General features: G+C 40.3%; 2 protein-coding genes across 2 annotated transcripts in view; both read right to left on the bottom strand.

Moving 5' to 3' along the window:
• Positions 1–4,709: 4,709 nt before the first annotated feature.
• LOC306940988 (uncharacterized protein) lies at positions 4,710–19,908 on the bottom strand (the record flags this gene model as incomplete). Its single annotated transcript, XM_079526289.1, has 4 exons — positions 4,710–4,786; positions 11,105–11,215; positions 12,447–13,430; positions 19,824–19,908. The coding sequence occupies 4 exons, from the start codon at positions 19,906–19,908 to the stop codon at positions 4,710–4,712; spliced, it is 1,257 nt and encodes a 418-aa protein (XP_079382415.1).
• Positions 19,909–20,552: 644 nt separating this feature from the next.
• LOC306941447 (rho-associated protein kinase 2-like) overlaps positions 20,553–27,657 on the bottom strand; it is a 48,998-nt gene continuing 41,893 nt past the window's right edge. Inside the window, exons 26-34 of the mRNA XM_079526926.1 lie at positions 27,426–27,591; positions 26,869–27,111; positions 24,978–25,045; positions 24,786–24,874; positions 24,399–24,477; positions 23,968–24,241; positions 23,385–23,676; positions 21,611–21,706; positions 20,553–21,252 (exon numbers count right to left, since the gene is read on the bottom strand). Coding sequence (XP_079383052.1) covers positions 21,637–21,706; positions 23,385–23,676; positions 23,968–24,241; positions 24,399–24,477; positions 24,786–24,874; positions 24,978–25,045; positions 26,869–27,111; positions 27,426–27,591 — 1,281 coding nt within the window. The 3' untranslated portion in view covers positions 20,553–21,252; positions 21,611–21,636. The remainder of the gene's footprint in view (positions 21,253–21,610; positions 21,707–23,384; positions 23,677–23,967; positions 24,242–24,398; positions 24,478–24,785; positions 24,875–24,977; positions 25,046–26,868; positions 27,112–27,425; positions 27,592–27,657) is intronic.

The following is a 27,657-nucleotide window of genomic DNA, read 5'->3' as shown; positions in this document are numbered from 1 at the left end:
CCGGACGACACTTCCGCCAATACCGTCTATGCCTTAGGTTGTGACCAGGCTTTTCTCTTCGCAGATGAGTAAGCCTGGAACCAAGGCTACCACAGTGGTATAGTTGTTATGAGAGAGTCAAAGTATCACTGCTGGTCTGAGGATATAAATCAGAGTACTGTTCTTAATTGTTTACTGTTGACCATTGAGGAGCTCGAGATTTGCAGGGCAATATTTGTTTTGGATTCCCAGATTTGTATTAATATGATTTAGATCTTTAGACCTTTAAGGCCTATTCATACTCCAGTTTAGGTGAAAAGGTGACCACCGCGGTGGTTGGGAAAACTACAACATGATGTCACGTAGCGGTGATAAGCGACTCACCGCTCACCCGAACACATCAATCTGTTTTTACTAACCACCGTTTCTGTGGTCACCTTATCACCTAAACTGGAGTATGAATATGCATTTAGATCACTGCATCGTGTGAAGTGCACACAATCAAAACCAGAACTATTTAAAACAAAACAAACAAATACAAAATAAGGCACTCAGCTAGCAGATATAACGTAGTTGAGTATGTCTCTGTGTATTGACCTCAGATCATCTATTTTAATGGGGGATTCAAATTGAACTGAAGATGGTCACTTGCATTAATTTAAATAAGAATTCCAACGCTTAAAATGCTATTGTGCCTATAGCTGTTCATCCCCATATCTCTGTTTGATAGATATTCTCAGCTGCACGAATGGGAAAAGTAATCCCTTCCTCTATAATGGCATATTTAGAAATATAGGTAATACTGTATAGTGCTAGAGTGCTACATTATAATGTGCAGAATCTTTCTTATTCCTCCCGACATGAAAATGTAAAAGCCTGTGTGAAGGTGCACCAAGCTGGAGCAATTTTACTCTGCCAATAGAGCTGCATGTAATGTAATGGCATGACAATTACACACATTAAATATGACCTTCTAGAAAATAGCCGAATAGTCTGATGCACTCATCTCACAGGGAAACCGTTTCCCTACCATTTTAATATGCTTTCTTTTGGAATGTCTTTGCATTAGTAGAAGAAAAATCACACCCGTGTGAAGTGAGGGACGCTAATATATTAAAGTCTAACTCATGTTGATTAATAATAATAATAATACAACTTTATTTGTATAGCACCTTTCATGACATGAAATGCAGCTCAAAGTGCTTTACAGAGCAACGGAGAAAAAAAAGGAAGAGCAAGGCATAAACATTAAAAAGTGCAGTAATGCAATACAGTGAGGACATGAATAACAAAAAAATTAAAAGATCAATTAAAAGCAAGAGTGTAGAAGTGAGTCTTGAGCTGCGCTTTAAAAATGTCTACAGTCTACAGAGGCTGCCTGTCGAAGGTACAGTGGGAGTTTGTTCCACGCCGTCGGCCCGTAGAAGCAAAACGCTGCTTCCCCGTATTTTTTAGTTGCCATTTCTTTAGGCAAAGCGAGCAGGCCCGCAGTGGAAGACCTTAGGGGTCGGTTTGGGACATATTTAGGCAGGCAGTCATGTAGGTAGGAAGGTGCGAGACCATTGAGAGCTTTATAAACAAGTAAAATAATTTAAAAATCAATCCTAAAAACAACCGGAAGCCAGTGCAGTGAAGCCAAAACTGGAGTAATATGTTCTCTCATCTTAGTTCTAGTTAAAACTCTGGCTGCTGCATTTTGGACAAGTTGTAATCTGTCAGTTGTTTTCTTAGGCAGTCCAGAAAAAAGTGCATTGCAGTAATCAAGCCGAGAAAAAACAAAGGCGTGGATTAGCGTTTTTGCATCGTCCAATGACAAATAGGCTCTGATTCGTGCAATATTTCTAAGGTGAAAAAAAGCAATCTTGGTAACATGATTAATGTGTGATTAGGTAATGTAATGGCCATGTAAAACAAACGGTGACAAAACAAACATTAAATTCTCTTTATTGTTAATGGCATTTAATGTTTGTGTTAGGGACAAGATGACGTACATTTTCTCTTCATTATGGCATTTTTAAAACAAACATTGAACTAAAAACAAACATTAAACCTGTATATAGGAGGGGCTAGACCTTTCCGAACAGTAATTTTATCCATTATGTACAGTATCAACTGAGCTGAGCAGAGCTGGTGATTTTAAAATACAATAGTGACACTTAATAGCAATGTAGGCTACACATGAAATAACATACTGTATGACACTGACTGCAACCCTATGGGAAACTTGTCAAATCCTGGCGATAAGAAAAAATCACACCCGTGTGAAGTGAGTGGTGCAACTCCGTATGGGGGTCCCCAGGGGGTCCCCGGAAGTTCCAGACCCACAGGGGGCCGGGCCGGTTCCGGCGAGCTGCTCCACGCCCGAAACGGTTGAGAAATGATAGAGTTAATGTGTGGGGGTCCCCAGGGGGTCCCCGGATACAGCCAGCCAGGGACGGACCCAACCAGGGACCCAGGGACACACATAGCTGTCTATAGGAGTGGTTGCACCACTCAAAAAAAAACCAGAATGCAGGTAAGGCTGTTCTCTGGACCTTAGCATTCCTCTGCTGATAGTGTTATACTGTTATATGCTCATGAACATTTTAGGACTGCAGATATTGATGCCACATAAACTACCACTGAGAGAAAATCTATGGTGTTTGTAATTGGAAAATAGCTATCACTAATTATTTATTTGTTATTTGGCAGTTTAGATCAGGGATTAACGGTGCCATGCATTTGTTGCTGCATACAGATAAGTGAGGGAGAAGAACAACTGTGGGTGTATTGAGGTGGCAGCATGTTTTCTGTGAAATTAAGAAAATAAATCTTGGGGGTGGATATAGCATTTCCATTTCAGCAACCACACTTACACTTACAAAGTGTGTCTGGTATATACAGTTCCAAAGGTCACAGGTGTGAGTCAGCACCTTTCTCTTTAGTCCATGTTTGAAGAGACCATCTTTACACAGGACAGGAGAACCATTTCACTTTATTCCAATGCACTCCAGGAGTTTCAGCTTCGCCCTCCAGGCAGTCGCAGACTCATACAGCGTAAATTGAACAAACTAATTATATTCAGTCCAACATTTCCTCAAGCACTCAAGTGCATAATTGAGTCATGTAATTGTGTCTGATTGTACCATAATGTATGTTTTCTAAATAAAAATTCAATATTGAATATTTTGTCCATTATTCAAGGATTTATAATGATTGATATGATAAAGACATATGGAAATGGCCATGCTTGAGTTAATTATGTAGTCAGCTCAAGTAGCAAATATGTTTGCAGCTGCATTTCTTTCTTTCTTTCTTTCTTTCTTTCTTCTCTCAGTAATTCATATAACTTAGTTAAAGCCTTAGTTAATTATTTAGTTAAAAACAAAGTTAATTTCAAATTAGCGATTATTACCATTATTATACCACACAGAAAAAATACACACATTTAACTGCACTAGACATGTTATATTGGCCTTGAGAGTTGCAACACTGCTGATAAATGTATGGACATCTAATTGAGGCAATTGGCCTTGAAAGACATCTCCTCTGGTTGTCGATGATCTTGCCACGGCTGATTATCTCATCCAAAAACAATTATATTTCATGGAGTGGAACATCCTTCTCCTACAGTGGCTACAGTGCTACAATAATTGCAATTAATTTAGGGAGTGGAGTGAGGTCATAAAAACAATATTGTCATCTAGTTTATTCATCTATGGGGACATTTATTCATGTCAGAATTTTCCAAACATGCCTTTACAATATGTCAAAGTATGACAGCTCTGCATTATTAAAATGGGCCGTGCCAGGCTTTTGCCATGGGCTAATGCAACACTCCCAAGTGAAGAGTTTCATTTAAAAATGAACAATAAATCATTGGAAAAGTGTGACTGCTACTCTGCAATTGATTCCTGGCGCTGTTTTGGTGAAGAGGGAAAAGGGTAGGAGGTATAGGGCTCCATTTTCGTCACCGCTAAACCCCTTATCCCTAAACTTCTTTGCCTTTTTTACTATCTTGAAAAACATTTTTGAATAGTTCAACTAGCCAATCTACATTGACACGTTGTGAGCTTGTCGACTGCATGGCCATTTTAACTATTCAAAAATGTTTTGCAAAATAGTAAAAAAAGGCAAATAAGTTTAGAGATAAAGGGGTTTAGCGGTGACGAAAATGGAGCCCCTAGTATAGACATCTGAGGGACTAATGTCAACAAATGATGACTGCCTCGGCCCAAGAAAGATGTCTCAGACAAGTTCCTCTTCATCATACTATCTCACCTCGCCCTCAGGAACAACTAGCCTTTCTTACTGCCAGTGATACAGGATCCTGTATCCTGCATAACCTTGATCTTGCGCCTGCCTTCTAACAGGCTTTCTAAAGCCCATTTGAAAGCCTAGTGGGCAGACTGGGCACTACATTGACCATGCTAAGTAACAACAGCTGAGAGGCCCATTAACAGCAGCCATATAAAGCCCTCCAGGAAAATTGGAGCCAGATGAATTTTGCAGAGATCCCAGAGGATGATGGTCTCATGTGAGACCAGAGCGAGTTGACATCGGCCAGAGAACCAAACAGTACCAAACAGATACCAAACAGATTTAGAAGAGAAGCCTCCAATTGAAATGAGAAGTCATAGGAAGGATTTAGTCCTCACGGTTACTAGAGTGCGCACTGCACAGTGTCCTTGCTTTTGTGCTGTGAAGTAATTAAACTGCCTCAACCTTGTGCCTCGTCCCTGTGTGGGTGATTACAGATGGACGCCAATGTGGAAATCAATCTGCCTTCGTGATCCCCATGGAGGAACAAGGACGACGATTGATGGTCCTGTGAAGAAAAGAAATTAGAGACACAAAGGCGAATATTGGCAACATGGCATATGTCCGACCAAAACTTTTGGATTCAAATTGAAAAACACAAAAGTAGCAGATCTACAACCACAAAACGTGACACTGCATTACGTTTTAAGCTTGCAGATCTGCTACTTTTGATTATTTTGTGTGACCCGCCTGTAGTATGATCAAGCAGGGCGTTAATTTAAAAAAAAAAAAAAAAATAGTTAGAGTTAGAATATGCAGATAAGAGATTTCTGCCTGACTGTGATGATATAAAAGATGGGGCTCTGCAGTGTAGACTTTATACAACCATTGCAAGAAGAGAACAGATATAGGCCTACTGGAGAAAAGACCTGTGGCACAATGTCTGCTCTAATTGGAATGGCTGAGGTTAGGAAGGAAGAACAGGTTTACTAATAACTTGCTCCTGCTCTGCAGATGTCAATGTGTGTGAGAGAGAACAGTAGTTTGGGTTTGTTTTCTGTAATTGTGAGTCATGCCGTTCTATTTCCTGTAGGTCACCTGAAAGGTCAAATGCACCTGCAGCACTTCTCAGACAGAAAGGTGAGACCTGTCTATCTTCTTTGGCAGTTGTTGCTTGTGTTTAATTCCTATAGCATCCTGTTCAAGGTTAGGGATGATGAGCCAGTCATTCCTGGTTCAGCTTTCAGGATACCAACGGACAAGAGAGAGAGAAAGGGAGCGAGAGCAAGGGCTTTACTTTTCTGTTACTTGATCAGCAGTCATGTGTTTCTCGTGGGTTGGCTAATGGTGATTAAGTTCTGTTTCCTGTGAGAAAGCTAATGGAAATAATGTGTGGCATTAGCTTCCCACAATTTAACACTATTAATGATAAATCAAGCGATCACCCGTCTGTCTGTCTGTCTGTCTGTCTGTCTGTAAGAAGATAACCAGCAGATAACCAGAAGAGTGGTGGACTCCTCGATGTTAAATTGGCTATTTGCAACCCAAAATAAAAAAAGAATGTAAAATAATTTGGTCTGATAATGGTATACAAATCAAGTATACATTATTATTTCAGATCATTTTCCAAAGCATACTTTCCAAAGCGTGTGTGCGTGTGTGCGTGTTGACTGTTGGGGGCAGCCAGCAAGTAGGATGAATAGCTGTTACAGGTATTTGTATAGAGTTAATGTGTTCATGTCAATGTAGGCCTATATATCTCTGAGGCTGTTGTCCATTAAAGCTTTTATAGGGAATAACAGTTTAGTTGTTGAGGCACATTGTTAACAACGTCCATCATGGAAGAGCTATTAGCTCATTCCCCCAGGGAGCATAGGAGGTCATTTACCAAAACCAACCAATCACATGGGGAAGCGGCCTGCCCTCACTTCTCGCCAATAATGAGATCAGACACTACGACGACAAAAACACATTTCCAAAACACTGTTATTGTTTGAAGGAGATAGATAGCCATCATAGGGGCATATAACTGCAGGGTGTTGCAGGCAGTTGCATGCATTAATACTTTAAATAATGTATTCTATTGCACCTTTCAGAGACTACAGCTGAAAATGAGTAGCTTAAGAACTCTGTGGGAGTCACGGTCTACTGTCTCTGATGAAAGAAAATAAAAAGTTCCTGGCACAACATATTTTCAAATGTGGGTCTGCAGCCAAATACATATTAATTAATTCAATGTGTGGGTACCTGACGTGAACATGTTTGAGAGCCACTGCTGTAAACAACATCATGTGGCCAAATTGATGCTCCATCGTACACCGGTGTGTGTGTGTGTGTGTGTGTGTGTGTGTGTGTGTGTGTGTGTGTGTGTGTGGCATCTCAGTCCCGGGCCAGGAAGTGTGGGTGGACCGCAGTGAGGGCTCTGCTGTCTGTCGTTAACTCTATGCATGATAATGCCTCAGAGCCACTGAAGGCCTCTCTCTGACTCATCTCACCCAGCTGGAGGTAGGGTTTTAAATTTAATGAGTCTGACATTCTTCCGTCTTTACTTCCAACTGATCCAATAGACAGAAGGTGAGTGTGAGTGAACTGTCTCTCCATCTCTTTAATAAACAGACAATATATTTTCAGGTACAGTATGGAGCGTCGCAGTCCCGCCCCCTTTCATGACGACGCCAGGCCCAGGAAATGAATCCCAATGCATTTTTCCCATAGACATTTCAAAAAGTATTTAAAAGACCTTTTAAGCGCCGTACGAAGCCAACTCGAGTTGTGACAAATCATGACAACCAAACAAATAATTACAAAGAAGAAAAACAACAAAAAAAGTGTTGTAAACTGCCGTTTTTGTTCTACTTTCTAAATCTTTGTTTGGCCCAAAACATTGTGTTTATTGTCATGATTTGTCACAACAAGAGTTGGCTTTGTCCGTGGCGTAAACGTCTTTAAATAAATACTTTCTGAAAAATCTATGAGGAAAATGAACAGGATTTATTTTCCGGGTCTCTCGAGGGGGCGGGCTGCGACGCTCTATTGGTGACACATTTTCAGCCAATCAGGAGAGAGTAGCTATTTATGAGCTTAATTTTTTATAGTGTTCCAGTTCCAATTTTGTCTGCTCATTTCTAGGATGTCATCACTTACAATTCCACTGGTTTGCGTTCTCTATCCTGATTGGATAAAATTTGTATCCCAGTTTCAGTTTCGGTTTCTGAAAATGTATTTCTTTGCAAGACCCACGGTTGTACTATTACAAATTTATATTTTATCAAAATCAGAGTTTAAATAAAATAAATTCACCTAAACATCATCCTTATGTTCATTGTTTAGTCTTACAATGCCATTGGTCATGATATTTGCATATAAATACCCCCGACAGAGGCAGGAATTACTTAAAAATCTCTGGACTCCCTGAAGAAAGTAAGTAAAACACCTGTAATATATATTTTCTGTGATCATTAGAATGTCTAGAACATTTACATTTATTATTGTGAAAGATATCCCCCAAATGTAAATGATTAATTTATTATTATTATTTTAATAATTATTATAAATGTGTATAAACTTTGCATAAAGCTTTTTTCTTAAACATTATATTTTCCTCTGCAAAGTACTAGTAGTACAAAGTAGTATAGTAAGGTTGAAATCTCTTTTTTGCAAGTAGAAATATATCCGGGTCTCGCAGGGTGTTAAAAAAAAACTGGATAAACATGGAGACTCCTGTTACTGCAACAAACACTATATAGAGCTTTTTAACACTTATTTTAACTAAAGAAAATCACTTACACTACCTTTAAATGAATGATGGAATAATTATTATTAATTATATTATGAAGATATTCTGAATAGGCTAGATATCCTTCATCCTTTCTTTCTCTGGGGGGCAGGGGCACTTGGCTAACATTTCTTAGGGTTAGTTATATGAATATAATATTACACATTTGTGCATGAGTACATTAAGTATAGGCCTATGTTTGCTTGTTTAAATGCTCGTTTTATTTATATAATCTAACTGGGCTTTATATTTTTGTTCTTTGCTTTGGGCCAACATTGTGCACTTTTGTACAGGAAATATCAACCTTGGCAGACTTCCAGGCATGTTTATGGTGTGGCTGGTGCCTCAAGGAGAAGGCGAATTATTATTCAAATATTTGTATTGAAATTTTCCACAAGAAAATATAGAAAAACAGAGACAGACAACAGCTACAAAACAACAGTCTCCAGTACTCCAGTACATACACAAATAAAATGTAATGTCAAAAACCAAAAACTGTAGAATAGATGATAAAGAAAATCAACTATAACTGAGATAAAAAGGGGGGCGGGGAGGATCAGGGAAAAAGAGGGGGGGGGATGGCCAATGGTTAAGTAGAAAATACTACCCCAAGTAGGATAGAAACAGCCAAACATTAATATATTTCTGGGTGGAGCCCCTGATTGTATATTTAAGTTTGATATGTTACATACAGTACAGTAACATTCCTCCACCCAGCGTTTGTGAGATGGCAGTGCTGCTTTTTTCCAACTAAACAATATCAGGCATCTAGCAAGTAAAGAGGAGAATGCTATAGCTTCAGCCTGATGAGTCGGTATATTATTCCCTCTGGGAAAGCACCAAACAACGGCGTCATTGGATTGGGGTCTATAGTTGAGTTACAAATATATGAAAAGGTATTAAATATCTCCATCTAAAATGCATTCAGTCTGGGGCACTGTCCAAAACATGTGGCTAAGCATAGCTGTTTCCTGATCACACCTGACACTGCAGGCTGGATCTGAGTCTGGATAAAATGTGTCTAGTCTACTCAGAGATAGGCTATACAGTTGGAGGCCATCGATATTGTCCTTTTCTTTTTGCTGAGGTTTGCGTGATCTGCGCAAAAGGACAGTTAACCCATTTTGGGCGGGAACCCCTTTTGGTGTTTTAAACATTATGTTATAATTTAGCTATTGAAAAATAGCAGATCTACAAGCTCATAGCGCGCCACCGAGTGGCGCGCTACGAGCTTGTAGGTCTGCTATTTTTGAAAAATCGTGAAAATATTTATTTCAGAAAACTGGAGGATTTAGAAGGATTTTTTTAAATTTTGAGGTCAGGCCTAAATGGGTCAAATGATAAGGGACAATATCGGTGGCACCCAACTGTATGTCATCTGTAAAACCTTGAATTCAATTGCCAGCTCCTCTTCCCATGCATGCCCTTGCCACGGTCCAGGAAGCCACCCTCTGAATGCTGTCTAGCCTAGAAACTATGCCCCTGTTCAAAGGAGAAGGTGTAAACAATCTGTGTCGGTTTGTGGTGGTTCTAAACTTTCATGTGGTGCATGGCAGTTGTTCTCTCATTGGCCTGATTCTAGGCCCCTCACTTTATTCACTTTCAAGTAATTATAGTAATGCGTCAATGTTGTCAGTTACTGGAAAGTCAGAAGTCAAGACATTCCACAGAAATGGGAGTTAAAATCTCAAGAAGGGGAAGTGTACCCCTTTCCCCTCACTGTATATGTTTCTTTTCCCTTTTTACCTCCCTTATGATGAATTCCTGTTCTGTTCTTTGACTATATAGAAGTGTCTATTTGTACGTCTCTAAATGTTTTGATAAATTGAACAAGGTGGACCCTCTTGTAAACAAGTGTAATGCTTAATTGGGTCGTCCACTCACAGTTAACAGTCTTTGTATTGAGTTTGTGCTTGAAATGTACTGTAATTCTGCAAACTGTTAATAAATATTTCAATCAATCAATACCAAATTGCATCATTGCGTCATCATTATTAGGAAATGTGCCCATATAATCACATGTGTCTGGCTGTCTGCTCACTCATACATAAGATACAAATCAATATATCAGTTAAGTTAAAGTGAGTTTAATAAGATTAGTGCTAAAGCACCAATCTCAGCCCCTCCCAACACACAATGGTCCCCAGGTTGATTCTTAGTCAGGGTGGTGGTCCCTAGCTGGTTCACAATCAGTTGAAAACACCCCTGCTGTAGACTTGAGGTCATGACTCATGAGATAATAGAATGTCCTCCACAACAGACAGTGTCTGAGGTCTTTTATTATTTGGAAAGTATTTATGAACAAGGTTTAATTTTCATAAGTAACTGGAGGCAGTGATGTTTTACGTTTTAAAAGGGTCATACATTTCATCGCACTCACAGTGATAAAGGATTCCTGAGGATAAAGTCTGTGGGCATCGCGAGTATGCACGTTCACGCACACACATTTGGTGGCAAAATTCAACAAGTGTACAGTAGGCCTACTGCCCACGCACAAATTATTAAAAGCCAGATGGGAACACTGAAACGTAATGTAACCTGCATCTAATACGAATGAATGTAGTTTATATAGTTTTTAGCTATACCATTATGTTTATTTATCATAATGGTGTTTTATTTTTACTGTGTAAAATCATGACCATTCTGAAAAGTAAAACTCTGAGATGGTAATAAAATGTGTTTTTTGTATCCTGATATTTTATGAGATGGCTAGATAATGCGTATGCAATATAACAAATAAGATAAGATCTATTGAGTCCACATAAGAAAAAAAGATATTTGGATGAATTACAAAATTTGCACAAATCACAGCCGTGGTTGTAAGTAGTAGCCTACCTATGCAAGACCATTTTACAATGAGAATCAGTCTATTCAGTTTCCTACTTTGAACATTTAACAAGCATGCATGGTACACCACCCTCAGCACCCTGTGGACTGGACGATATCCAAAAGAAGATGAAGAGAGGAATAAAGAGGTGAATTGTATTAATTTCATATAAGCACAAATGTAACAAATGTAATCACAGCAGTTCCAGACCCAAACAGGGTTTGGGTTAGTATCTCAATTATTTTAAGCCTCGTTTCATTTTCGAAGACCTAGCACATTCTTACTTAAAGACACCACCTGTTGGTTTTTAAGAACCTCAGGGCTGGCACACGGCACCTCCTCCAGAAAGAGCACATTCTGGGGATGCATTAGCCACCTCCAAAAGTACTCTGTCTCTTCACGTCACACACCCTAGGGTTAAGACTACCTCACAGAAGGAGCTCCTGTCCCCCCTGGTGGATGGTATCCAGTAGTCCAGAAGGCATGCATGGGGTGCTGAAGCTGGTTATGATGGGAGTAACAAGAGCTGAAGGCTAATTTGCAGAAGTGTTGGAGGAAGTTCACATAACAGATTTTCCTGCAGGAACAGTTTGTGGGCGTTTGTGAACGTTGAGACTCCTCAGTGTGTCTGGTTGACTGACACACACACACACACACACACACACACACACACACACACACACACACACACACACACACACACACACACACACACACACACACACACACACACACACACACACACACACACACACACACACACACACACACACACACACACACACACACACACACACACACACACAGCAGTGTTCCCTGTTACTTTGTACCTTGATTGTGACTTGTCAAGTTGTGACTTGTGTCATGTGTGTGTGTGTGCCTCCTTTTTTAGATTATCCCTGTGTGGTTTTGGTAATCAGAAATGTTGCAAAATGATAAACAAAACCAAGCAAACACACCAGCTTGTCCATCAGTGAATGATTATAACACTGTACTATCTTTTCTCTCCCCCCCCCCCCCTTTGTCCCACACACAAGTTCCAACATCATTAAAGGAGTACCCTATTGGCCTGAATATAAGACTACGTTTTTTTCCAATTGAAATATCCTAACAAACGGGGTCGTATTATAATCAGGGACTAGACTATTTTACATTACATTTTCTTTTTCCACAAAAATGGGGGGCATCTTTTAATCAGAGTCGTCTTATATTCGGCACAATACGGCATTTCATCCCCCAAAAATACTTGTCTTCTATCAATTACTCACCACATTGAATTCATGGATTGTTTTGTCGCATTCCTAAGCTAATCATTTGAGGACAGGCTGTGTCTCTTTCGAGTAATTTTATTTTTAAAAGGGTGATATGATATGATATGAAAGTCCTTGATTGTGTGCACAAACAACTTCAATGTAGTACTTTTTGCAAACATTTGACATTGAGGAAATCATGTTTATTTAATCACATCTACATAGTAGGAACAAAACTACAACACTGTATTGTGTTATGAAAATAATTAAGCACTTAACAAGCAACTAAAGAAGGAAGGCAGACTGACAAATGTCAGTATATCTTTTCACCATAATTAAAGGAACAATAGAATATAAGACTAAGATTTGAGTTCACCCTCTTTCAGTGCCAACACTGAGCGTCCCTGTAGAGACAGTGGTTTAGCACATACAATGTTCTCGGCTGTGAAAGCCTTGGCCTTGTTCTTCTGAAGCCATCTCCAGAGATACTCTACCTTCCCATCACACAGCCAGGGGTTGGTGGTCAGGTCCAGTCCTTCGTCGTGTAAGGATGGCAGCTGGTCTAGCAGACCTGGGGGGATATGGGTCAGCTTGTTGTCGTCCAGACTCACACCTTGGAGTTTAGTAAGGCCCCGTAAAATGGTTGCAGGGAGCTTTTCCAACTGGTTTTCAGAGACAAAGAGATAAGTTAAGTTACGGTTGTTGTTGAATATAGAGGCATCCAAGCTGCTTAGCTTGTTGTTCTGCAGATTAAGTCTTTCAAGTTTGGTCAAGCCGTCCAGTGAATTAAGGGAGATCTTCTCCAGACGATTGTGGGCGAGGTCTAGATTCTCCAGATGGGGCACTTTCTGAAGCAGGGCTGAAGGGACTGTAGTTAAACGATTCCCCGATATGTCCAACCAGGTCAGGTTGCTGCTGTGAGAAAACCACTCTCCGTGCACCTTTTCGAACATATTGTTTTTCAGCACCAGAGTCTGAAGGGGAGCGTGGCTGAAGACATTCGGAGGCAGATAGGCCAATTTGTTACCCGTGAGATCCAGGGTGTTCAGTCGAGGAACACCTCTGAGAAGATCAGAGGAAAGATTCTTCAAGTTGTTACTGTATAAGTGTAGACCTTCCAGGAGGGGTATGGCCTTGAGGTCTTCCTCAGTGATGGAGGTGATGTTCGTGTATTGTATTGTCAGGAGAGTCGTGTTCTCCGGGAGACCCTCCGATGGGAATTGCGTGAGGGGAACCTCGCTACAGACCACCTCAGCTCTTCTGGGGTAGCATTTGCAAAGTGTTGGACAAGACATGGTGCCATGGCAACAGCATGCCAAGCAGAGTAGAGTGAGAGCGAGGGTGAACCAGACTGTCATTACTAGAAGAAACAGAAAAGAAATTTGAAATATTCAATGTGAGGAAAAAATACATCAAAACACTTGACATTCAACATGATTTGACTGAATTTTTTTCCATGGTACAATCTACATTCATGCAAATATAATTGACAAGAAATTAAACAAACGTTGACTGATAATATTTTCAGCTCATGCAGAGTCAATAAAGTGAGTAATAAACTGCAACTTACTGTCGTTTCAAAGGTAAAAACTGAATGAGTTGATCATAAATGAATCCTTATATTCAATCCCTGTAGTCCTAACTGACAAATGCTTTGTCCTTTTTTGGGAGCAGGTTTCCTCAAATTTAGTAACTGTTTAATGAATAAACAAAGATGAGTCATCACACAGTCAAGGACAAACAGTTCCAGAACACATACTTATGCCACTTTCCTGCAGGGAAAGTCCATCATTTGGTAATCTATGTTTTGCTACTGTGCTTTACTGACTAACAAAAGTTGTGATGCTAAGATATGATGCAATGAAATACTGCTTGCTTCTGAAATGGGTTGAAGTCTAGACTTTTGGAAGTTAAATTAATGTCTAATGTTATTTGTTTACTCGCTTATGATAAGCTATGTGTTTACCTTGCTTTGTACTTTGGATTTTCTTGCTAACATAATGAGGGAAATAAGGGGCAGAGAGAGAGAGAGCCTAATGTAATAACTGAATCAGCAGGGTATTTGAATCGTTTTCGATATGTGCATTGACATTTTATAACAAGCGGAGACGTTTTAACTTTATGTCTGTTTTTGTAAAACTGGGATTAGTGATTAGTTGTCATGCAGCATGATGTGGCCTCTATCAGTAGAGCAAATATTTTGCCACAGAGTCTATGAAATCCAACTCAAATCCTGTCATGAATCATTCAACAAGAGATCTATATCCAATCTGAAATGGCACATCAAACAAGAACAGAACAAGCCAAGGGGTACATGCAATTATGATGAGTTATCTTATGATGATAAAAGCCTGGTTTGCATACTGTGGAATGATTCACTGACACCAGTCAGTCTCTGTGTTCTGGATCAGATTATGTCATGCATGGCTTTGCAGGACATGCAGGCAATAATATCTCTTGTGACTTGTGAGTAGCATCCTACACATTCGTATCTCTGGCCCCAAACCACCTTTTTATATTATTTTCATGAATTGTTTTAAAACTATATATCTTGAGTTGATATTTATTGTCTGTATCAATTGTGGCACTGTATTCACAGTTGTTTGTGGTCCATGTTTATAATATGGACGACAATGGAAACAATTCTTTGGCTTTTTTTGTATCTCATCCATTTGGGCGTTTTAACTCTGTGTACTGCTGTACTTTAAAAATCAATAAAATATTCAGTCAATCAATCAATGTCTGGGGCTCATCTCACAAACCTCTGAACAGATCAGCACCACATCTAGGACACATTCTACAAGCCAAGTTCTCAATACTATGGCCCATGTCCCACAGCATGACAACCTATCATACTGCTTATGGTGGCATGAGACGAAGACAGTATCCTAGCCTATATTCTTGATAGATATTAACTACTTGTGACAACTAAGAATTAAGATTAGGCTATTATACCTGTTGTGTGTGTGTGTGTGTGCAGATACTGAGATGAGTTTGTACCAATTAAATCACTTTAGAAAATTGTTTCCAAGTTAAGTTCGGGTCTATACACTGTCGTAGTGGGTTGCTATATATTCTACTTTCACAATGTACTAGGCCTAACTAGGGCAAGTATGTTACCAAAACATTATGTAGAATATTAAAGTGAATTATGATTCATGGGCCATAACCTTTAGGTATGGTGAGTGCCAATTTGCTTCAGGCCATTTTAAAAGGTGTACATTATTGCACTTGAGCCCACTCACTTTCCTTAGTCTTGAGAAAGAAGAGGCTTTGAAAACAAACTACCAACTGCTAATTATTTAATATATAGAGAACTAAGCTTAAAGGACCACTTTTCAACCTACTGTACCTTCATATAATTGGTCCTCACTAATGTTCATGATAAAATGCCACAATTTTTTTCTACTCTGTCTCATGGGAGGGCTGTGGTCAGTTCAGTCTACCAGTGACATCATCGATGGGGAATCCAAGCTAATAGAAACTGCAGGCTTTCTATTCCTGAAAAGCCGGTTTCATTTTCCTTAAACTGGATGGCTTATATCACACTTTCTCCAAGACTGACCCCCTAGCATCTTAGTTCTCATGTTTCTGAGGATTCCCGTCGCCTGTCAGGAGTCTGACAGTATGCCCGAGTCCCTTCTGGAACTAAGCTGTCGCTCGTCAAGCGGACCCTTCTCCTCAAGGCGCTTTCCCATATTTGAAAAAATGGATGGACTGAGTATTTTTTTAAGCTTTGCCAATTATAGCACATTCTTTATTTGTTTGATAAACAAACTCCCACAGATACTTATTCTGACAAGAGCGAAGTCATCCGAGGGTCTCAGCTTGAGGGGCTTACTACTGGAGCTGGCAGGGTAAGGGAGACCAGATCAATTCATCTTCTTCTCAGATATCAATGCTGAATAGCCTGTTGTCGCACGATCATCTGTCTAATGTGTTTTTGAACTGTTGTATACTTGAAAATAATAGGCAATGATTAGCCTCGTTTTGTTTTTTTACAATTTAAAAAACAACAGGTGTAACTAACCGGTGTCATACTATCAGTGTAGCAAATGGCTGACCTTAATCATTCAACAGCTGTAATGGTACCTCAAAGAATTTCAGTTACCTTTCATTGTTTCTTCTGTGAGTTGATTCAACCTGTTATTGCCTTGTAAATGCCTTGCCTTGTAAATGTAAAAAAACCAAATAGCATTTTCTAAATGTTTTTGCTTAGTTTTTTTATTGTCAGGTTGTTTACATGATTTGGGATGTCACAGAACGTAGCTATTTGACACTATACTGCAGTATATGTACATCAAAAGACTGCGGGTAGGGAAAAGTCAAAATCTATATATCTATACTGCTCTCAGTATAGCCCAGCAGCTGTGGGGTCCTGTAACTCTGACATTTCCATATGCTGGAGCAGTAAAGGTCAGCATACTGTAACTATGGACTGTCTGAGTGGTGAAGTGGCAGGAGAGATGAAGAGTGATTGGACAGTATAGGCTTCAGATGACGGCCTTGTGCAATCCTCAAAGGACGTCTGACTCTAACTGTATGTACAGTACCAGTCTGTTAGAGATGAGATGTTGCATGCACTGTACTGGACCTGAATTTCCCCCCTATAGAGCGTTGCAGTCCCGCCCCCTTTCATGACGACGACAGGCCCGGAAGAGAATTCCCCATTCATTTTTCCCATAGATGTTTCAAAAAGTATTTATTTAAAGACATTTAACCCTCGGACAAAGCTAACTCTGGTTGTGACAAATCATGACAATAAACACAATGTTTTGGGCCGATCAAATAATTAGAAAGAAGAAAAACACCTGCACTTTTTTTTCTTATAATTCTTTGATCCTCACAAAACATTGTGTTTATTGTCATGATTTGTCACAACAAGAATTGGCTTTGTCCGATGCTTAAAAGGTCTTTAAATAAATACTTTTTGAAATGTCTATGGGAAAAATGAACTGGGGAATTCTCTTCCGGGCCTGTCGCCGGGGGGTGGGACTGCGACGCTCTATTGAGTCTAGATTTATACGGTCTGGTAATAATAAGCTTAAGGCAATCCATTAGCAACCATTCTTATAAAAGAAAGGAGATGGTCACAACATTCAAGAGCATCACTAAATTGGTTGGTTGGTTATTGCAGTCAGGCTGCCATATCAGCCCCTTTCAAAGAGACCATGCAAGGATAAAATACCAGTTATTAATTTTTTTTTAAAGTCAGAAGAGACTTAAATCAGTGTTAAATTAAAACGAAGGAGTTTACTGTGTAATGTAACAAGAAATGTCAATTAACAAAACATTTGCAATTAACTTTAAATTAAATTACTGTAGTAGGATATTGTAATAATAATTCCACCAGGTGTAATTCTATTGTCATTGCAGATACATTGTGTTTACTACCTATCAGCTGTACCATGACACTCCAATCTCCTCATATGCGGAATTCCCAGCACTCATTTTGCAAGGTAGCCTACCATGAGTATTTTCATGTCTGTATTATGTGTGCTTTGACATCTGAGCAATATCATATACTGTGATGCTAGTGTTCTTACAACAGCTCGAGTGTGCTAAATTAAACTTAGGCCTCTTCTATTTGTTTCAGACACCATAATGCTGTTTCTCATCCTCAACTACAATGGAAGCTTAAGAACGGGCCTAATCTACAGTGTACTGTATCCTCTGCTCCATTTATCTACTTTGTCTCTATTTGGGCATGTCTTATATGCTGTAGGCGAATATTTTCAAAGATTAAAAAAAGAAGCAAAAATTGTGAAAATCTACTACAAAAATCTACTAGCTACTAGCTCATAATTAATCGCATCAATGTGTTAACATTTACAGACTCTGTTGTAGCCTTTAAATATTTCCTCCAGGTTTGTAGGCGGACTGAAACTACTGACATTCCAGGGATGGATCATTGATATGGCCATGGTAAGCTTTCTGAAGGACCTTCCCCAAAGAAATACAATAATTACTACTACTACTACTACTACTAAGTGTTAAGGAATGTCATTATGAGAAGAGAAAATCTGGCAATAATTGCAGAGTGTGCAAGTAATGTTTTTCGTCAGGTGCTACGATGCGTATGTCCCGTAGCAGCATATGAGCATATGACGTGATGAAGATATGTACCAATGCCAGGGTATAATTGGTTATCGATGGTGACGTAATGATGTAATGTTTCAGTGTCGGGTGGATTAAAGGTAATGCCCCTATGTATACATATATGTAATCCGACACCACTGCCATAACAAGCACAAGTAATCATTACTCATACCCTGCCACGGGACATACGCAAGCAGACCGTGCAGGTATGTTTTCGTCCGGTGCTACGATGTGTATGTCCCATGACGTGATGAAGATATATGTACCAATGCCAGGGTATAATTGGTTTACGATGGTGACGTAATGATGATATGTTTCAGTGGCGGGTGGATTAAAGGGACATACGCATCAAAAGACCCGAGTAACCACAGTATACCACTAATCAATTCACAAATTACATATACACATATTTGTAGCGGTCGACAGTACTTGCGCGCTCTGCTTGCGCACTAGTAGGCCATTTATGGCCTACTTGTAGGCCATTTATGGCCTACTTGGGTGCAACAAGCAAGTAGGCACTCGACAGAGTGCAGTTCTAGTTATTAGATATAATGAACAATATCACTGTATAAATGTTTTACTCTTTTGTTTTGCCATTTGATGTCTGAACTCATAAGCTCAAATCACTGAAACAGGATACCAAACAGATAATGTAACACAGTCCATTAATCCCCCGAACTAATGGTCCGCTGCATTAAACATCTGCACTTTTATGGTAAATAAAAAGATGGATCAGCGGCGAAGAGGTCAGGGGTCAGTAAGTAAGAAATCACATCAACTTTGACAGCTTAAAAGAATTGTCATACTAGTGTAATATATACTGTAGGGCAAGCCGAGTTCAGGTAGGTTTATGCTGCAATACATTCCATACATCATTGTCTTTGTGTTCTGCCCCCATCAGAGCTTATGTACATTATTCAGTGCCAGCAGCAAGCTCATCCACCTGCAGACTCTGTGGCAGTCCAAGGACTCATCGAACATTAGCGCCCTCTCCTGGAGCATGTCTACTTACTCCTCACTAAGTAAGGCCTAATAATTATATGATGTTAGACTTGTATGGCAAGTCTGACTTAAAACATAATAATACCAAAGTTATCAAATAACTTCATTGCCATTCCATACTGATTTTTAGTTTGTAGGTATCAATTTGTAGGCGTCTTTGTTAACCCTGAATATCCCACTTTGGAATGAAACTTACCCTAATGTTGTTCTTCTGTGTTACAGCAAGGGTAGTAACTACACTGATAACAACAGCTGACAGGCAGGGTTAGTATTATGGCTTGTTCACACACACACACACACACACACACACACACACACACACACACACACACACACACACACACACACACACACACACACACACACACACACACACACACACACACACACACACACACACACACACACACACACACACACACACACACACGAAGAGTAATGATTTGATTATATTATTCTCTAGGTTGTTTTTACTTTAATAAATGACAAATACTTGTTCAATTTACAAGGAAAAACACAAACAAACTCCTGGGTACATTTCTAGGAATAAGGGTACCTTTTGCCTATAAGTTCAATCAAATGCATTCATGTTGGATATGTTCACGCTGAAGCTCATAAGCTCATCACGGGTAAAAACGCAGTAATTAATTACCTTGTATGTATGGATCTTTGTGTCCTCCAGTGCTCCTGCGGACCTGTGTCTTGACAGCGTTGAATTCCTGGATGCTAGCGACCATACTGTGCTACAGACGTAGTAGCCGGAAACAGGAGTGACTGACAACATATAAACCCACCGACATACCCATGTCCTGCACACTGATCTTAAATGTCTTTTTGCAGAAGTGGATTTGGAAAACACCGTTCACTTCATGGGGCCAGTCCAATGGCGGCTCTTCTACATAGACTTCTATTGGTTTATCCCTATATGTTTATCCCTATTTGAAGACTTCAAATAGGGACAACCAGAAGTTTACGGGCTGTTTTCTGCCCCCTCAATATCGCAACTCTTCTATTAGATGGCCCTGTGTTCAGTGTGTGTGTGTAGTAAAGTCCTTGCGTTAACCTAGGTGGAAATTCAATTAGAACAGTGTTTAATTTGGTTTATAGACTATACTGTATTTATTCATATACATTATTTATGGACTTTATGGTAGATCGTTGTAGGACGTCCTCTAAATTTATGACAATTGTGTTGTAGCATGGCTTGATTTGTGTTTCCGAGCTCTTCTTTATCAATATATTTGATTATTTTAGAGGCTCCCTATTTGTGTAGCTAACAAAAGGTCTAGCTGTTAGCTAGAATGCATTATCACAAATAATGTCACATCTAAATATTTATGACTTTAATCCCATATAGACAATATGAATCCATTATTCTATGTCAGAGAAGCAACATTTATTTGTCAAGAATGGCAAAAGGAAAACAAATATACAATTACACCATTCCTGTTCACATTATTTTGTCATATGTATCAGTTTGTTCTGTATCAACTGACACTTGGTGACAAAGAGCGTATATAGACTGTTTATAGTGTTAATACAGATTCCATTCGGTCTTTTCATACATTTACAGGTAAGGAGTACATGTGCAGTTATATTTGAATCCATAAAAATAAAACTATCACATACTGTAAGAAAACCTCTGTGTTGCAATACACTGATCATCATCACTCATTATATACAAAGATTCACACATGCCTAACATTTTACAAAATCCAAATTGTAACGCCGACAATGAATCTGAGAAAATACTAGTAAAAATAGTCATGCCTATAAAATAACCCATTTGTAATCACCTGTGGTAGTGTTGCGTTGTTAACTTATTCTACTGATGGTGGATGTCATGACATCTATACAAATTAAAATAAAACATCACTGTGCTTATGCTTCTTTGTGTTAAAGGCACAAGGAGATTTTCAATCCCCAGGATGACATCCAGTTTCTGCAAAGGTTTCCGTGCTTCCATGCTTGGCATGATGATGGCTAGATAGGTCCCTGCACGAACCCCATATTGTTGTAGAACCCTGCTGGTCAACGATCCACACATGTGAAAATTCACATCTTTGACTAGCCAGGGTTAACTGTGAAGACAGAACAAATGAAAGTATGTGAATTTCTTGGAGGCTAGAAACAACACGGTCACACCATGGCAGACTTTCAAATGCATTGCCCACACACCATATCCACACAAATAAGGAAAGAAACAACAACCTACCCAGAAGTCACACGGTGCACAAATAAAAACATGCCTATACAAATCAGCTTGTTTTAAGAACAATAATGGTGACCTTGTATCACACAGTGCAAAAGATACCAAAACCAAGATGTGCATGCCTACTGTAGATTTAAATCACACAGTACAGTACATGCATCTGGCCACATGGCGTCCTATTAACTGCAAACACACAACATTTCCACAAAATGCAGTGGTGCAGTTACCCTTTCTCCCCCCCTCTTTCAATTCCTCAGAAGAAAATATCATCGTCATCTTCTTCAATTGACCAACTCCAGTCTTTCAGGCCAAACGCAAGCAATCTGAAAAAGCATCAGGTTCACAGAGCGGTGAAACTAGGATTCCTAGTTTCACCTGCTTTCCACTGCTGGCACGACACATGCCCACTAGTTCAGTAGGAGGAATTATAGAAGCATGATGTTCACGTGCCCAGTTTAAGCTAATGGCTGAGTACTAATTGATATAACATGATGGCATGTATAACATGAGACTTGGAAGGTTAGTTGGTGGTTAGATGTTAAGAGTACATCACAGCAGCACAGCGCAGACAGACAGACAGAGAAACTCTGGTCCACTACTTACAGTCTCCCAGCAAGAGAGACATTAGATAGGTGAGAGGGTCAGAGGCGGGGAGGTCAGGGGTCAGTGGAAGATGATGCGGAGCATTGGGCCAGCGCTGAAGGACGAGAGCCAGTTCAATTGTGACCGAGCTATGAGGGCGCATACTGCAATTACTGAATACCTTAAATCAAACACGCATGTGTGATGTAAACTACAAAGCTACAGTAAGTCGATTCCGTTGAAGTCCAGAACCCGCACACTGCCACTTGTTAGGTTAACGTAACAAGCCTTTATTTAAATAGCAGAGCAATGTTTCCATCTTGCGTTGCGGCTTCAAGCCTGAGGAAGGTCGCAAGACCGAAATGTTGCTCTGCTATTTAAATAAATGCTCTTTAACCTAGCAAGTGGCAATGTGCGGGTGTCCCTCCTTTCTTCAATGTCTATTATGCCTTGTCACCATCGCACCTGCTCCAAATTGCTAACTGGGTGTGCGGAAGCCTTCTCTTCAATCATATTGTTATTGACATGATGTAAATAAATCGTAATGGTCCATAGGCTTGGCCTTACTTCATACTCAGAGGTTGAAGTATGAAGTAATGGCAAAATGGCTGCGAGGTGATTATGGTTAATTTGAAAAGGAAGGGTTGTCCACACACTGTGTCTCTGCTCCCAGGAAATTTGTATTTGGTATTTGGTTTTCGTCGAAACGTCATTGTACCTATATTTTTGTCCAGCACCTGTAGAATTTCTGGAGATGTGCGTGCTTCCTTTTGGATCCCATCTCGATTATGGTTAATTTAACAGAGCTCAAAGCATTAAGCTACAGCAATCTAGGGCTATGCTGTGCTATATATACACTCAGTATCTGTTTGATTAAGCATGAATATTATAGCGTTATGCCAATACTGATGGTTTAATAAGCAAACAACCTGCCTGTTCGAGTCACAGCTTTGAATCTGAAACAATGATTTCAACATTGGGAGGATCATTTTCTTATGGCAAAATGAACGGAACGTTTGGAGAAAGCTGGCCAATTATTCGGTCTTTAAAATGTAGGTATGTAGGTAAGAAGCGATGTCTCATGGTGAAGTCGTTCACAGTGAATGGCTTAGATTTGAAAGCTAAGAGACACTAATGTTTCCAACCGCTTTCATTGCATCCACCTCAACCAATAAAGAAAGGCATAAAGAATGTGAAATAATCAGGATTGCAATCTTTTAGGCTGACAGTGAGTGAGTCGTCAGAGACAAATACATTAGTCATTGTGTGAGCATGGGTTTTATTTATGAATGAGATGGTGTGTTATAAACCAATGGAGCCATGTGGAAATACCTAATATTTTGTAATACATTCAAGCAGGAGTAGGGCTAACTTAAAGGGTTTCACTGATGTAAATAGTCTCCCCAGTAAAGTACTCACCTGGTTTTGCCGGCAGGCTGCTGCTGCTGCTGCGATGATCTGCTAGGCTGGATCTTGATGGCCCCACGATGCGGGGAAAGGCTAGGGGAGCTCCTGGGCGAGGGATGGGGCGAGAGGTGAGGAGACGAACGTGGAGCGGGTACTGGAGCGAGGGCTTGTGCTGCAGACAGCGGGCTCCCCGCTGGGAGCTTCCTCGGGATGCGTTTCCTTATACGGCTAACCCAGCGCTGCTGCTCCTCCTGGGAGCTGGCCAATAGCAGCAGGTCTTTGGCGGTGGACATGTCATAGTTTACTGTAAGAATAAAATATATATTAGTACATGAAATAGGCAGATATTATATCTGTTAATTAGGTAATTAGGCCAGTCTCAATCAGATTTATTTATGTTTTTGGGGGGTATTTCTCAGTCTACTGGCTTTAGGCATTCCTGGCCTTGTTTGATCCTCCTGCATATTTTAGCACCTGTGTGTGTGCCACTGAGCCCACATGGAAATCACATTTTCATAGAAACAAATGTCGGAAACGGCTCCTGAACAAAAAAAGAAGATAGTTGGCACCACTGAGCACCATATGACACACTGACCCTTGCACGGCGCAATGACTTCCTCTTTTCGGTCCAGGTGGTCTTTGTGGCACTTGGTGTGACAGCGGCGACACTCTAGGGCTGGCGGGGGCTTGAAGACGTTCCATAGTGGCCGGGTGCAGGCCTCACAGCTGGAGGGGAAGTGATAGAGGGTAGGGATGAACTCGTGACCCTTGTGGCTGATGTAGGAGGGGCGTTCACCAAATGGCAGAGGCAGAGGCTCCGCCGAAGATTCCTGCTCACGCTTACTTTCCCCTTCATTGGCATACAGGACCTGAAAAAAGGACAAGCGACGTAAGTAGTTAAAAATAGATAATGTAATAGAGAAGCAGAATATCTGATTTATCATGACAGACTGGCAAAGACAGGAACGGGAGAATAGCATGCTCCCCCAATATAACATGATTAGTTATGTGATTAGAGTAAGCCACCTGGAATATTCTTGGGATTTCTTTGGCGTCTGCACGGTACACATCCGTCTGCGTGACAGGTCGGACATGGAACAACTTACTGTACGAGGGAAAGAAATACGACAATTAGGCTCCTTTGATACCTAGGAGGGAGGAGCATTCCAAATGTAAACACAGAAGGGAGAGAAAACTAAAATCACTGTGTTTACATTTTTGGCTGTATATACTGTAGTCATCATATTATGGTGTAAACCATAGCAAAATGAATTAAAATTAACTTTTCTTTTCCTTTTACTGAATAACTCTGATTCTTTTGCTGCACTGAGAAGATGCAAGATAGTCAAAATTGTGCTTACAGGAAAAACTAAATTTACCATTAATTAAATACCATTAATCTGACAGACTCACTCAATTTCCAGTGTCATGAACGGGTTGGACTGCTCTCTGTCCAGTTCACTGTTATAGAACAGGATCTTCTTACTGCTCACTACCACATACTAGAGGGAATAATACATGTGAAGTTATAAAATAACTAATGTTGACAATAATGGGGATTACAGTTTGTCAAGCCTGTAGAGAGCAGGGATAATGAAGTGTTACCTTTCTGTCCCAGCCAAACCTCTTGGTGTTCTTCGCAGGAAGTGACAGCCAGCCCTCCAGCCTGGTATCTTTTGAACAGAGAGGAAACAGGAAGATGTGAGAGGGATGACTCGCTTTCATGTGCACAAACACTTCCGGCATTTTAGAAGCTTCCGTCACAAGACACTAAAGAACGCTGTGGGAAATGGTTTCCTTTGAAAAAACAAAGCGTACACCTTGTTGTCTGAAACTGCTGGTAGTGGTGTGCCTTTCCTTATTGAATGAGGAATGCAAACAGTGGAAATAGGATATTCTGGGGTAAATTAAACAAATAATTTAGACATTTGTGGCAAGTGTCTGGTGAGGAAACAACAGAGCTTCTTAATACGGCACAGCTGAGAAGCAGGAGTTAAACTATTAATCTGGTGTCCGTGAGGTCAGATGTAGAGTTGCTGGCCGGCTCCAGATGTAGGTGATGATCTATGCTACATCATGCTCCATATATGGAGCTTTGAGTGTACAGGGTTTGATGAGGTCAGATCAACATATGGAATGTCAGAACAGGTCAGCTCCATATATGGAGATCTAAGGGTGGCAGCAGGGGCAGTGTCTTGAGTGTACAGAGTTTGATGAGGTCAGATCAACATATGGAATTATGAATTCTGTATTGGCCATCCATATATGGAGATCTAGGGTGGCAGCGGGGGCAGTGTCTTGAGTGTACAGAGTTTGAGAGTTTGATGAGGTCAGATCAACATATGGAATGAATTCTGTATTGGCCATATATGGAGCGTTTCACGAGGTGTGACTGATGGACTGGAGGTTTTCATAGTAAACTGCGACCTACAGTCTCAATTATGGTATTTTCGGAGTACTGTAAATCCACACAGCAAACGTCACACAGTCAAACAGTCCAAAATGTGGAGAAAACTTTTCCTGTTACACATTCTTGAGGTGGAACAAACCTTTTTAAAAGCAAGCAAGGTGAAGCTGCGTGTATTTGAATATCAAAACAAGATTAAAGTGCAGCAGAGAGAGACAGAGAGGCAGGCAGGCAGGCAGACAGAGTAAGAGAGAGAGAGACAGGTGGAGACAAAAAGAATAGGGGTTACGCAGGGACATTGTCAGATAGTTGAGGTCAATTCACTCTGAATTCAACCAGCTCAAACTGCATAGATGGGAAATCGCATAAATAAGTTACCCTGGTACCTGCCGTTCAGAAATGTAGGTAGGCACAGCTTATTATCACCAAGAGCTCAATAATATTACTATAAATTATAGCTGTGCATGTTATAATAATAGCAGGGAGATGGCTGGGTGATATGGACACAATCAAATATATTATGGACTATTGGTGTGTTCACAAAATATTTACACTATGAAATTGTTGGTAAATAATCATCATAATGCTTACAGTATAATAACTAAGTGGGTAAGGGCAAATAATAGAACAGCTAGACTGTATGTTAGGTATGTTCCAAAAAATACATCACTTTACTGTAATGCAGCCTTTAAAACCAGGAAAAGACTATACTTATGTCATATCACGGTATTAAGATTGCCAGGATCCCAGACGATATAAAGTTTCCTATTACAATGTGTTGCCCAGGCCTAGCAGGCGGCATGTACAAAATATAAACTCAGGGCCTTGGAATACAAAAAAACATGTGGGAAATAAATTATTTCAAATAATGTATGATGCAAAACCGAGGGTGCAAATTTTGAGTGGCTCCATTGATTTGTAAATCTAACTGTTCGGAATGAAGGCCCTCTCATTTTTACGTGAGCCGTCGTATAAAATTTATATTTCAAACTGAGCGGAACAAAAGTGAATTGACCCCATCAGAGACAAATACATTAGTCATTGTGACTAATGTATTTAACATAAACATGAACCACCATGCAGTGTCACCTGCATGTTCAGGCTCTGGGGGACGCTCGTAGGTGAGGGCGAGAGGACGACAACCCTGCCTTGGGCGCCCATCCCGCACATCTCCTCCTTCCTCCTCCTCCTCCTCCGTGTCAGAGTCAGAGTCAGAGTCAAAGAGAGTGTGAGCCGATCTGAGGGACGGCCGCGTGCCGATATGGACAGATTTCTGAGTGCGCTGGTAGGTGAATGACATTGACTCCGAGGTGTGGGACTGAGTGATGTGCACTGCACCACATCCATGAGACAGAGAGGGGGATGGGAGTGACATGAGGTGAACAGAAGAAGAGTAAAGTTGAAAACAAAAAGAGGAAGGGTACGAGAGGAGATGGTCTAAAAGCAATTGAACTGAAAGGACAAAGACACTTGGTGAAAACAGGAAGTGACAGAATGGAACACAGGAAAAGCCCAGGAGAGAAGACTAAACAAAGAGTAATGCAGGAAGTGCAGATGTGTGTGTTTGCATTTAGACCTGAAAGTTGGTGCAAAATCATTCCATAATGAGCATTTGGAGTAAAAACAAAACAAGTTCATCAGTCTACCTGGGTACCCATCATCATCCAGGTCGTTTCCACTGCTGATGCTGGTGGAGTCTAGGGAATGAATGCTGAGGGAAGTGATCTGACAACGAAGCTGCTCAATGTCACTGTCCTTACTGTCCAAAGCCATCTGAAGCTCAGTGCGGGTCTGGGTCTCGTCTGCTATGAGCTGAATATCAGACAGACACACAGACGATCATCAGACGTGTAGTTTGTAGCTTGTATTTATAATGGA

Source organism: Electrona antarctica (genome assembly GCF_951216825.1).
Source record: "Electrona antarctica genome assembly, chromosome: 17".
Classification (NCBI taxonomy): Eukaryota; Metazoa; Chordata; class Actinopteri; order Myctophiformes; family Myctophidae; genus Electrona; species Electrona antarctica.
The sequence above is the reverse complement of the archived record's forward strand: the minus strand, read 5'-3'. Positions and strand labels throughout refer to the sequence as shown.